The sequence below is a fragment of the Oncorhynchus tshawytscha genome, linkage group LG10 (assembly GCF_018296145.1).
Source record: "Oncorhynchus tshawytscha isolate Ot180627B linkage group LG10, Otsh_v2.0, whole genome shotgun sequence".
In the NCBI taxonomy this organism is placed as follows: domain Eukaryota; kingdom Metazoa; phylum Chordata; class Actinopteri; order Salmoniformes; family Salmonidae; genus Oncorhynchus; species Oncorhynchus tshawytscha.
In genome coordinates, this window is record NC_056438.1 from 30,457,778 (window position 1) to 30,471,696 (window position 13,919).

The 13,919-nt window shown below is 43.8% G+C and overlaps 1 protein-coding gene across 3 annotated transcripts in view; it reads left to right on the top strand.

The window, feature by feature from the left end:
* LOC112260098 (actin filament-associated protein 1-like) overlaps positions 1–13,919 on the top strand; it is a 120,250-nt gene that overhangs the window by 58,271 nt on the left and 48,060 nt on the right. For all 3 annotated transcript variants that reach the window (XM_042328492.1, XM_042328491.1, XM_042328493.1), the window contains exons 2-3: positions 10,303–10,431; positions 10,837–10,919. In XM_042328492.1, coding sequence (XP_042184426.1) covers positions 10,303–10,431; positions 10,837–10,919 — 212 coding nt within the window. The remainder of the gene's footprint in view (positions 1–10,302; positions 10,432–10,836; positions 10,920–13,919) is intronic.

Sequence of the window (13,919 nt, forward strand, 5' to 3'; positions counted from 1 at the left end):
GTCTGACACATCTATTTACTATCTCCCCTTGAGAGCTGCTGGTTTTAAAACGAAACGAGTTCAATAGCCAACACACTTACTGGAAGGGAAAATATAATGACATATAATTCCCTGATGATGCATTAGGCCTATTATTGTATAATCCTGAAACGTTATATCCTAATAATAAACAATGCATTGTTGCAAATCATTTATCACCCCGCCTTGTAAATTGTCATTGCAGCTTTGCTATAATGACAACTCATTAAATGAATTATTCTGTAATAATAGTAACTCTCATAACAGAGAGAGCGAGAGGTTGATGCGAGCTGGAGCCTGGAAAGATTGCTGGCTCCTGACAGTGTCATTAGGGTCGTGGTTTTGTTGTCCATAGAATTATGCGTCGCGACTAGAGTGTAGCTAGTTGCAACCTGAGATCTCCCCGCCCTCTCCCCTTTCTGACCCCGGGCAACACTGATGAATAGCAGCCCTCTCAGCGTCCAGGCAGTCCCGCACGATAATCACTGGATTGTGCGGTCGCTGGGCGCAGCTGGCGCGGGACGAAGTGACCAGTGACCGCTTCTTTCCAGGGGAGCGCACTTGGAGCTGCTACAGTATAGTGTGCATGAGTTTTACACGCTCATTGATTTGGGTGGATTACTTTTGTTGCTGTACCATCAATTCAAGCAGGGCATTATAGTTTATAATATATCATAACAGTCATGGAACGCTTTTGTTTTTTTCCCAATGTTACTCTAAATCAGATTTTGGCCTCAGATTAGGTTTATTCTATACAAATTAAGCAATGTTTCTATGATATTACTTACACAAATGATTGTGGTGGTGTCACGCAATTCATCCGTTGCACAGGCCCACATACCTAAGGTCAACCTAGAGGCAATGTAAGATTTTCCCTGAGGTCAACAACACAGTCGTGGTATGACAACACCAAGTGGCTCCATATCTCTTGTTTCTCTGCAGGAGACCGTATCCCTACAATAACAACACCTGGCTCCACTGCTACCCTCCTCTGTCTTCGGGTTGGCAGCTGCGTGGTATCAGGTAGCTAGGCAATTTATCGCAGCTTAACATTTGGTAGGGTCACCGACAGACAACCATTGTGTAGTAATGCTGTAATCTCATCTACACGCCACATGAGAATGTGGGAAGTGTGTTTTGGCTCAAGGGCTGGGACATGGAGAGGGTGTTTTTAAGTTTTGCCTTGTGATCAGCCTATCCACCATTGGGGGGGTACTAGCAGCAGGCAAACTTGGCAGTTGGAAAGAATTCACTTTCTGTCACTGTTTCTAAAACTCTTACGTGGTGCCATTTTGGGGGCAATATGAATGGAGTGTTAATGTGTTTATTATCGTAGTTTCCCCTCGGTCGGAAACCCTCAGACGATGTGGCTTTAATTGGCACCGCGTCGGGTGCCTGTGATGTGGCCATGATGTCAGCAATTTGGCCCCCTTCGCTCGTTGGCCCATTTGGTTCTGTTTTAGCAAAAGGGGGTCCCCCTCTCTTTTAGAACCCCACTCAGCACCCCAATGATGATGGATTTTTAAAAGGCTTTCTTGTGTCAAAAAATAAACAGGAGCCCCCCTTTCAATGGCAGGAAAACCCGATCCAAAGAGGAGGAGAAGAGAGGAAGAAAAATGAGTTCATAATCCCCCCTCATCAAAGTCAATCTGTCAGTGAACTGGCATGCAAGCATAGAGTTTAATTCCAACCCAAATTGGAGATCCTTGGCCGCCTCTCCATTCCTGTCAATAGCCTTATGCACATTGGAAAACCATCGTGATGAAGAGCCATATGTAGACTTATATAAGACTTGTGTCATACAGTGTAACTGTCATGCATTGCGACTGTCATATGGTGTGGCTATCATATAGTTTGACTCTGCCTTTATCCAACACAAATCCAAAGCCTTTTGACATGATATAATTGCATGTGGACAGACTACGAAAACAAATCGTAAACCAAGATTAGGCTTGATGTAACATTGGTTTTGCAGGGCCATCTGATTTACTTTCCGAATGCATGCACTATTAGCAATCATAAATAACCACTCCTGCTTTCCTTGGTAATAATCCTCAGGGCAATAACTAATGTTGTTGATCATTTCAGATTAGCCCTCAGCCTGATATAAAAGGCTTAGCAGCTATAAGAGGATGAGCTGGTTAGCCAGTTTGATTATCTGTCTGGGGTGAAGATATACATTTGATCCAGATAGAACAAACACCACTGCGAGAGGGTTTTGTTGGGGTCTGGCATTGCCAAATGGGGGGTCCGATTGGGAGGGGCACAAGAGTAGCTCTTGAGAAAACGCCATCAACAACGTGACTGGAAATGTAACTGATGGAAGAAAGGGTGGAAAGGGGGTTGTGGTCTGTGCTGGGTGGAGTCTAATGGGAATAGATGCTTTTAAATACTGTCTGGTTAGGAGCTGTCAATCAAAGTGGAGCGGTTTCCCTTTGAGCGTCACAGCAGATAACTCGGCATTAGGCCAATACATGGATTGCTCTAGCTTTACCACAAACGTGTGAGGTATGGCATGGGAGCCCAAATGCTCATCTCATCAACCTCCTTCGGACTCTGATAGACTACATCAGCCACGCTATCCTCTTTTGACTTTCTTTCTTTCTGTCTTGGTTGAATGCAAATGGCTGGTGACATAACTAAAGTCCAGGTTGGGATGAGATGCGGAGGGCACCACCAAGTCTCCTCAGGCCTTCCATTCCTCCAAGAAAGATGAGTCCAACCCGAAATCCAGTGCCTCTAACCACCATCCTCTCCCGTTTTCTTTTTCTTCCCTCCATCCCCTCTCAGTGGTGTGCTTTCACGTCGAGTGCTCTGTAATTATCCCCTTACACAGATACTGGAGGAGCTTCACTCTCTCTTTCTCTCACGCTCTCTCTCGCTCTCTTGCACTCTCTCGCTCTCTCTCGCGCTCGCTCTCTCTCTCTCCATTCCTTCCTACCCTCTCTCTATTCCTTCCTACCCTCTCTCTCTCCATTCCTTCCTACCCTCTCTCTCCCTCTCCACTGCCTCTCTCTATGAACTACAGACTCTGGTTCCCTTCTCTCAGATGATGGGTAGGTTTTGAGGTCCAGATCAGTCCGACTCAGATGTTTGTGGTTTGGCACATCTGCTTGTAAACCACCTGTGTAACTGATAGAGATGATATAGTCCACTGTGATATTCCCTTGGCATTCCCCGTGGAACACAGAGCTCTGGTAATTACAGACCAGGATAGCGAATGCTGGTCTCTCATCATAAGCTAATGCAGCCACTGACCTCATCATCTTACAGTACATGGGTTGGGTTCTCAGGGGAAAGGACCCAGAAGCATGAGTGTTTTATTGCAGGTTTATTAAAGGTTCATTGCGTTTCTATGACCGTGATTTGATATGATGTTCACCCTTTTGATTGGGGTGATCGTGGCCTGCAGGCCGACTCTAGTCTTCACGGAGTTTAGAGGATTATTAAGGTAGAAATATGATGTATAGAACTGGCACGATTCCCTACTCTAAGTGACAGAGAATCATGTATGTTCTACACATCACATTTCCATCTGACTTGCTGTGTAATCTACGAAAAGAGTCCCAGGTTAGCTTTTCTGAGTCAAACAGGGGCTCCAGGGAGAGAGTTCCAGGGGCCCAGGGGAGGTAGCGTGTTTCCCCCGCACTGGGCTTCCTCTCTCTGAGTGTGGGCGTAGGCCGACTGGAGGAAATGTGCCGACTCAGACCCTGGAGTAAGGCACTCAGTTCACCCCAACGGAGAGAGGGAGGGAAGGGGGAAAAGTAACAATCCAGAGACGAGGGCAGAAGGAGGGGGGCACAGTAGGAGGGTCAGCTGGAAGTACCAGCTGTAGTGTGTGTGTGTGTGTGTGTGTGTGTGTGTGTGTGTGTGTGTGTGCGCGTGTTGATATAAGGAGCTGTGTGCAACCAGCGTTGAGCGATGCCCTGTTGTGTGGCGGCGACTGAAGCGAGGAGGGTGACCATGGCGATGCCAGACCATAAACCACCCCAATTAACGTCACAAACGTCCAACTGCAACATTATGCCCACAACGCAACAGATTATGTAGTTGTTCCCTATATCCTAAAATGACACTCAATATATTGCATTTGCTGATTACCATTGACATTCTATGGAATAGTAAACTCAAGCATACCTGCGCTGCACACAAACTGTGTTCGGCGGTCCATGTCCGCAGTGCATCCACTAACCAGCCTGTCATTGGTCCAGGTCTGCAGTACCTCATTATACCCTGACGAAGACAGCTTGGCTGTCGAAACGTTAGTAATTAAATTTTTTGCATCTGAGCTCCTAGAGTGTGCGGCTCTCTTTTATTTTCAAGTTTTCTACTCCGCTAGCCAGCACCTCGTCTTAATAGGTGTGCGTTTCTTTTTCTTCTAGATCCTGCAGTATCTTATGCCCATTGGCTCAGTCAACAGGCAGAGTTGGGTGGGATCTATCATCAGACATCAAAGTGGAGCAGGCTACTGCTTGATCCAAAGAACGCCAGAGCTCCCTCAGAAGCCTGGCTCGAGTTTCTCAAACAGACATGATGTCAGATTACATAGGCTTTATGATATATGGTCTAGACCAGAAGTTGTAGTACACATGTGGGCATCATATGATGGCTCAATACAGCCTGGTTATGGGATGGATGATGACGACGCGCTCTCTAATTTGTGTAAATACACCAACTGGTTTTCCTGTATTGTAAGGGTGAGTTTGGGTTGTGTTTGTAGGTTGCCCATCACTTAGGCTACACAATGGTGGAAAATAAACCATGTGGGTACAAAAACATTAAGAACACCTTCCTAGTATTGAGTTGTGGCACCTGTTTTGCCCACAGCACAGCCTCAATTCATCAGGGCATGGACTCTACAAGGTTTCGAAAATTGTTCCACAGGCATGCTGTCACCTGTTGACACCAATGTTCCCCACAGTAGTGTCAAGTTGACTGGAGGTCCTTTGGGTGGTGGACCATTCTTGATTCACGCAGGAAACTGTTGAGAGTGAAAACCCCAGCAGCGTTGCAATTCTTTACGCAAACTAGTACTCCTGGCATCTACCACCGTACCTGGTTCAAAGGCACTTGCATATGTTCTTGCCCATTTACCATCTGAATGGCACACATACACCATGTCTCAGTTGTCTAAAGGCTTAAAAATACTTCTTTAACCTGTCTCCTCCCCTTCATCTACACTGATTTGGAGTGGATTTAACAAGTGACATCAATGAGGGATCATAGCTTTCACCTGGATTCACCTGGTCAGTCCGTCATGGAAAGAGAAGGTGTTCTTCATGTTTTATACTCTCAGCGTAGTTATGTATTGCTCTATTTAGTTCCTGTATGACATTTTGAGTGTGTCTTAATAGAATAGTAACACATTTTGTTATGGAAAATGCAGGCTATTTAAGGTGAGAGGGAAAAACATCTGGTTTATGTTCTTGTCCTGAGTTTGTAGTTGTGTGTATTTGACAGTGTCTGTCTGTCTCTCATTTACAAATGGTGTCTGTAGCACACCCACCCTTTCTGCTGTGTTTAGTCTGGGGACGTGACAGCCTTTCAACTCAGGACCAGCGCCACACACACATACACACACACACACACACACACACTGCCTAGGGCCTCTATCATCGGAGTGACAGGAGAAGGCAGAGTAGTGTTTAAGGACCTGTCAGACATCAAGACACACACACACACTGCCTAGGGCCTCTATCATCGGAGTGACAGGAGAAGGCAGAGTAGTGTTTAAGGACCTGTCAGACATCAAGACACACACACACACTGCCTAGGGCCTCTATCATCGGAGTGACAGGAGAAGGCAGAGTAGTGTTTAAGGACCTGTCAGACATCAAGACACACACAAAACAACAACAAAAAAGAAGGGTACAGTTGAAGTTGGAAGTTTACATACACCTTAGCCAAATACATTTAAACTCAGTTTTTCATGATTCCTGACATTTAATCCTACTAAAAATCCCCTGCTTTAGGTCAGTTAGGATCACCACTTTATTTGAAGAATGTGAAATGTCAGAATAATACTAAAGAGAATGATTTATTTCAGCTTTTATTTCTTTCATCACATACCCAGTGTGTCAGAAGTTTACATACACTCAATTAGTATTTGGTAGCATTGCCTTTAAATTGTTTAACTTGGGTCAAACGTTTCGGGCATCCTTCCACAAGCTTCCCACAATAAGTTGGGTGAATTTTGGCCCATTCCTCCTGACAGAGCTGGTGTAACTGAGTCAGGTTTGTAGGGCTCGCACAAGCTTTTTCAGTTCTGCTCACACATTTTCTGTAGAAACGAGGTCAGGGCTTTGTGATGGCCACTCCAATACCTTGACTTTGTTGTCCTGAAGCCATTTTTCCACAACATTGGAAGTATGCTTGGGGTCATTGTCCATTTGGAAGATCCATTTGCGACCAAGCTTTAACTGATGTCTTGATGTTGCTTCAATATATCCACATTATTTTTCTTCTTCATGATGCCATCTATTTTGTGAAGTGCACAAGTCCCTCCTGCAGCAACCCCCCTCCACTACATGATGCTGCCACCCCCGCGCTTCATAGTTGGGATGGTGTTCTTTGGCTTGCAAGCCTCCCCCTTTTTCCTCCAAACATAACGATGGTCATTATGGCCAAACAGTTCTATTTGGTTTTTCATCAGACCAGAGGACATTCCTCCAAAAAGTACAATCTTTGTCCCCATGTGCGGTTGCAAACCGTAGTCTGGCATCTTAATGGCGGTTTTGGAGCAGTGGCTTCTTCCTTGCTGAGCGGCCTTTCAGGTTATGTCGATTCGTTTTACTGTGTATATAGGATTCGTTTTACTGTGTATATAGATAATTTTGTACGTGTTTCCTCCAGCATCTTCACAAGGACCTTTGCTGTTGTCCTGGGATTGATTTGCACCTTTCGTACCAAAGTACGTTCATCTCTAGGAGACAGAACGTGTCTCCTTCCTGAGCGGTATGATGGCTGCGTGGTCCCATGGTGTTTATACTTGCGTATTGATTTGCACTTTTCACACCAAAGTACGTTCATCTCTAGGAGACACAACGAAACGAAACACAATTGAAACCCAGCCTAAAGTCCTCGTTCTCTCTCTAGAAAAGCTATTTTAGTTAAGGAGTAACGTTTAAAAACAGACTAATATGCAGACCCGTATGACCCACCAACATTAGATACAGTGCCTTGCGAAAGTATTCGGCCCCCTTGAACTTTGCAACCTTTTGCCACATTTCAGGCTTCAAACATAAAGATATAAAACTGTATTTTTTTGTGAAGAATCAACAACAAAATCTACAATGGAATGGTTCAAAAATAAACATATCCAGGTGTTAGAATGACCAAGTCAAAGTCCAGACCTGAATCCAATTGAGAATCTGTGGAAAGAACTGAAAACTGCTGTTCACAAATGCTCTCCATCCAACCTCACTGAGCTCGAGCTGTTTTGTAAGGAGGAATGGGAAAAAAATTCAGTCTCTCGATGTGCAAAACTGATAGAGACATACCCCAAGCGACTTACAGCTGTAATCGCAGCAAAAGGTGGCGCTACAAAGTATTAACTTAAGGGGGCTGAATAATTTTGCACGCCCAATTTTTCAGTTTTTGATTTGTTAAAAAAGTTTGAAATATCCAATAAATGTCGTTCCCCTTCATGATTGTGTCCCACTTGTTGTTGATTCTTCACAAAAAAATACAGTTTTATATCTTTATGTTTGAAGCCTGAAATGTGGCAAAAGGTCGCAAAGTTCGAGGGGGCCGAATACTTTCGCAAGGCACTGTAACTACAGAAATCCCTAAAATTACTGAGAAAAGTAAATCAAGTCAATGATGAGAGAGTAGTCCGATTTAAATGATAATTGAACCTAGAGGTTTGCCATGAACCAAGAGATTTTGAGTTCAAATCTCAAGTGAGGTCATGTTGAATAATAATGACTGCATAAATGGACGTGCACAATGTAATCATGTATGTCAACGTGTGTAAAATATTTAAGTTGAAAACGTATGTTCAAAGCAAGGTTTGTGTCTGTGTGTACTTTAAGGTACTGCTTAAGTCGTTTTTTGGCGTATCTGTACTTTACATGACTATGTATATGTTTTACAACTTTTACTGTTACTCCACTATATTTCTAATGAAATTAATGCACTTTTTACTCCATAAATGTTCTCTGACACCCAAAAGTAAAACCTATACATTTCGAAAGCTTAACAGGACAGAAAAATTGTCAAATTCACACACTTATCAAGATATCCCTACTGAGTCTGATCTGACGGACTCACTAAACACAAATGCTTTGTTTGTGAATTAAATAAAGAGTGTTGGAGTGTGCCCCTGGCTATCCGTAAATAAAAAAATACAATCGTGTCGTCCGGTTTGCTTAATGTAAAGAATGTGAAATTATATATACATTTACTTTTGATACATAAGTATATTTAAAACCAAATACTGTTAGACTGTTACTCGAGTATTATTTTACAGGGTGACGTTTACTTGAGTCATTTTCTATTAAGTTATCTTTACTTTTAATCAAGTATGACAATTGGGTACTTTTTCACCACTGGTAACCAGTTGCACAGCACTTTTTTTTACCCAAATATAATGTATGAACATTTGAGAAGTTTTGTCAAGTTAGAGGTAAGATTGGGCCAAATATATATTTTTTTGTTAAGGTAGCATGATGGCTGAGGAACCAGTTCCTTAATAATAATTTGAAGCAACTTGATTTTTTTTTTGTTGTTGTTGCAGTGTACCAGCAAGAAGGTGCTAAATAAGGGTCTGTTTGAAAGGGGGTCATATAAACATTGCCTTACATTTTTTTTTTTTACAGGTAATATACCACACTTTCTGTCTGAAATGGGTATCTGTCTCTCTCTTCCCCCTCCTCTCTCAAAGGATAATAAGATTACAACAGGAATGTGTGAAAGCTGCTGTTTGTACAGCTATAGAGAGAGACTCCCAGTCTTCTCCATAGCTGTGAGAGTAAAATATGGATGTGTGTTCTAACCTCGTAAATGTCTCTGGCAGACACCGGTATGCACCAATCTCAATGCCAGACGCACTGATCAAAGGTTTAGGCCACCATCCCCCAAACTGTACATCACTATCATTAATAGAGCTGTCAAGGGGGTCCTTCGGGCTTTTATAGGGCCTACTAGATGTTATATCATCGTAGGTGTCTGGCAAAAACAATACGTCAATTGAGACTATGTTCAAATCACTCTACTGCTGTGTGCTGAACATTCCAAACTGTTTCGCGAGCTGTCAGTCAGATTTCGCATGTGGAGGGGATGCGGATAAGTGCATTACTATTTGCTATGACATAATGCATTACTCAATAGGTGTATCAAAATATACCACCCTAGAAATTGTATTGCTCCTCAGAGTTCAACTGAACTGATTTTTTAATTTTTTTTTAATGGAATCATTCAAAACACACAAGTATGGTCTGTGAGGAATTCTGCCTTTGCAGGGGTTAAATGATAGTTTCATCGTGAGTGTGTGTTTTTCCGTCATAGTGGGAGGCCTGGGGAATTCTCCACGGAACAAACCACATATAGGACCTCTGATTATATCCTTAGCTAACCAACCATAACTTCTAGGGGGCCCGTCAATGAACGTCCACTATTTAGAGTTCATATGTCGTCATCAGCAATAAGACATGTTTATTACACGCTGTTTACATGTTTATTACATGTTTATTAGACATGTTTATTACACGCTCTGCTGGAACTGACAGGGCTGAACCATGAAAGATTGGAGGTGTGTTCTCTTTATCTACAGAGGAGTTCTGTACTGATGTGCAGAGCACAACAAGCATATCACCTCCAATAACTCGACGTGAAGCGATCCATACCCTTCTCTCCCTCCCAGTGAGAGACACACACAGGCACCTAAACATCCAGCTATGCCTTTTGTATGGGCTGTGCCTAATTGTTTGTCTGCGAAGAGGGTTAGCGAATGTATGTGTTCCCAGAGCTGCAAATGAACTTTGATGGCAGGGAAGATTCCTCAGGTCTAATGCCAGTGCCCAGCCTCGGTTGAGCAACTCTTAATCATGGTGTCTACATTTTGCTTTGGGATACGTCAGGTAGCTTGCGTTTGTTTCCCAAGAGTCTTTTGAATGCTGTTGAAACGGTAGAGCCTACACAGAGTGTTGTCATCGACTTGGTCATAACCACATTATTACGTTACGCCTTTGCTGGCCATGAGTATGATGCGTTAATAGCCTGTGTGTTTGCGAGCGTGTGTGCTGTCTAACATTCTATTGTTTTGTGTACTGTGTCTTTCTGCAGCCATGGAGGAGTTGGTGTGTGAGCTGCGTCTGTTCCTGGACCTGCTGGACAGGGAGTATCTGAGTTCTGGGGTCAGGGAGAAGAAGATGCTCATCTCCAACATCCTCCACAGGGTCCTCAACGCTAATGGTCAGAATCTAAACACAACCTTTACACAACCTCACGGTCAGACCTACAACCATCACATAACCTTTACGCACGACCTCAGCCTGCTCATTTCCAACATTCTGCATAGGGTACCGAACGCTGAAGGCCAGAACCACAACCTTCACACACCCTTTGTCCACTTCAACCACATAATCATTACACAACCTCAGTTCAGTTAAGGTCAGACTCACAACCACCGCCCATCAACTATTACACAACTTTAGTCCATTCAGTTCACCTCAATCCATATTATATGTAAACCTGATCCATCTTATTGTTTTAGAAACATAACATGGATGAAACCAAATTCCAATTATTGTCCCTTGTGTTTACTTTGCAGTCTTCCACTGTCGCTAAAGTCTATTTTTATCGCTCTCTTCCTCTCAGAGCCCTCGTTCAAGTCAGAGATCCACAGCAGCCTCCCTGCCCCCCCTCAGATGCCCCTCCCAGAGATCCCACAACCCTGGCTGGTAAGACAACCTCACATCACCTCTGACCCCTAACCTCTGACATCACCATCTTTACATCACTTTACCCATCACTGACTGGGCATGGTAGTCTACTGACTGGGCATGGTAGTCTACTGACTGGGCATGGTAGTCTACTGACTGGGCATGGTAGTGGATCAGATCGTAACACAGCCTATAAACTTGATTGATCGCTTGATGATGTTTATTGTCATTCAAGAGGAAATTCCTTCCACATTCTTCAACCACAAGTAACTTGACACATTTGAGACATGTTGCATGAGCTCAAGCCAGATCGCATGCAGTACTCTGTCCCGTGAATGTCACATCCAATCATATTGGAGGATGTTGTAAACATGTGAAGTGTTTCAGGGTGTTTTAACAGTCTCTTTTAAATCAGTAGGAAGGGTAGTTCTGAGATCGATATGTTTCTGCTTTCTCACCCCCTCCCAACCCCTGACACTCATCAATAACACATAAGCACGGTTTAATAAATGTAGGTGTATGTGTGTGTGTGTGTGTGTGTGTGTGTGTGTGCTGTGGCAACAGAATGTGTGTGTTGTGGCAACAGAATTTGCGTGTGTGTGTGCTGTGGCAACAGAATGTGTGTGTGTGTGTCATTTGTCTCTTGAGCGGATGCGTCTGATCATATCCGGGTGTGCCATGCTATCCCATCAACCCCCTTCACCATGACAATGACCCACACCCTGTTCTACAAAGCTGTGGTGAGGAGTGTGTGAGACAACGCACACACATCCGCACAGCTTTATTTTCTTGACATTTTCAGGACTTTTTGGGGAGTACAAATGTTTGACCATTAAAACAAATCCTATTTTCCCTGACCCTTAACCTAACCCTTAACCCAACACTAGAACTCAAAATAGGATTTGAACAAATTCAGGACATTCAGTGAATTGTTAGGACATTTGGGTCCTGATGATAAGGTAGGAAAACGAGTGTATACACACACACACACACACTCCCTTACAGTAGAGTTTGTAATTAGAACCATCCTAACTCTGTCCTCCTCTCCTGACCCTAGTGTGTGTCTGGACTCTGGAACTCCTGGCTGCACTTCCCGGAATACTTTGAGAGAGGAGGAGGAGGGGGTGAGGGAGGGGTTACGGGGTCGTACAGTCAATTTCTCTCTCTTCCTCTCCCTTTGAAATTACCATTCATTATATTGCAATGCTGCCCTCTGGAAAACTGTCCAAGTAGCTGTGGTGTTTTTTTTTCCAACCGTCTTTGGTTTCAGTTCACAAACATTTAATCTCGCTCCAATGTTCTCTCTCTCTCTCTCTCTCCCTTGGTAACTCTGTCTTCTCCATCCCTGTAGGTAATACTGTATGTTAGCAAGAGAGGGAGGAATAATAAATGTAATAAGAATTGAGACTCAAATCCCATTATTGTACCCCTCCCCCTCAGAACAGTCTCAATTTGTCGCGGCACGTACTTGACACGGTGTTCGAAAGCGTTCCACAAGGATACTGGCCCATGTTGATTCCGGTGCTTCCCACAGTTGTCAAGTTGGCTGGATGTTCTTTGGGTGGTGGACCATTCTTGATGCACACGGGAAACTGTTGAGCGTGAAGAATCCATCAGCTTTGCAGTTCTCGACACACTCAAAACCGGTGCGCCTGGCACCTACTACCTAACACCGTTCAAGGGCATTTACATATGTTTGTCTTGTCCATTCACCCTCTGAATGGCACACATAAACAAAACAGTCACAATTGTCTCAAAGCTTAAAAATCCTTCTTCATCCTGTCTCCTCCCCTTCATCTACACTGATTTGAAGTGGATTTAACAGGTGACATCAATGAGGGATCATATTGTAGCTTTCACCTGGATTCACCTGGTCAGTCTAGTATGTCATGGGAAGAGCAAGTGTTCCTAATGTTTTGTACACTCAGTGCATAGCATTGTGTCGGGTCAGCAGTCCTGACATTTCTAGAATAAGCATAATAACATCCTTTAGCAAGGTCATCTAACATGCTAACACAGACCCTCTCAGTCACTACAGAAGAGTTATGATGGTCACATGGGTGGCATTTAGTTAGGTTCTCTTAGCGATTAGCAGAGAAAGAGACTGTTGATAGAGGCAAGGACCGCTGTCGCTAAGAATTGTTATTTGTGCCATGGCAGTTGACTTTTTATTGACCCTTTCCCCCACAGCGTGCGCACACACACACACACACACACACACACACACACACACACACACACACACACACACACACAGGCTCTAATATCATTAGGGGTCAGGAGACCCTTACAGGATATCTGTTAATCAGATAGACAAAGATTGGGGCATTTTATTCCAACCAGCCAAATCAACCTCACTTTGAACCACCCAGCAGGCTTCCCCTCGTGTGTGTGTGTGTGTGTGTGTGTGTGTGTGTGTGTGTGTGTGTGTGTGTGTGTGTGTGTGTGTGTGTGTGTGTGTGTGTGTGTGCATTAGGGAAAATGTATGAGAGAGTACTGTGTGTGTGCGTGTTAGGGAAAATGTATGAGAGAGTACTGTGTGTGTTAGGGAAAATGTATGAGAGAGTACTGTGTGTGTTAGGGAAAATGTATGAGAGAGTACTGTGTGTGTGTGTGCGTGTTAGGGAAAATGTATGAGAGAGTACTGTGTGCGTGTGCGTGTTAGGGAAATGTATGAGAGAGTACTGTGTGTGCGCGTGTGCGTGTTAGGGAAAATGTATGAGAGAGTACTGTGTGTGTATGCTCAAGAGAGCGACAGCATATTGGAGGTGTTCATGTGACGATTTCTTCACCACTGCAAACATTTTTGAAACCTGAGGCCTTGAATGAGCTCAACCCCATTAAGAGTTCCCTTCTCTTGCTCATTCCCACACAGTAGCCCCAGTCTTCTGTGATTCCAGTCTAACACTGTCCTCAGTCAGGGCCAGACAGGAATGCAGGGATCAATGAAATGGTTGTTCGTCAACACAGAGTCACGACCCTATCCCACTCCTGTTAACACGCAGACTGTAGAATAGA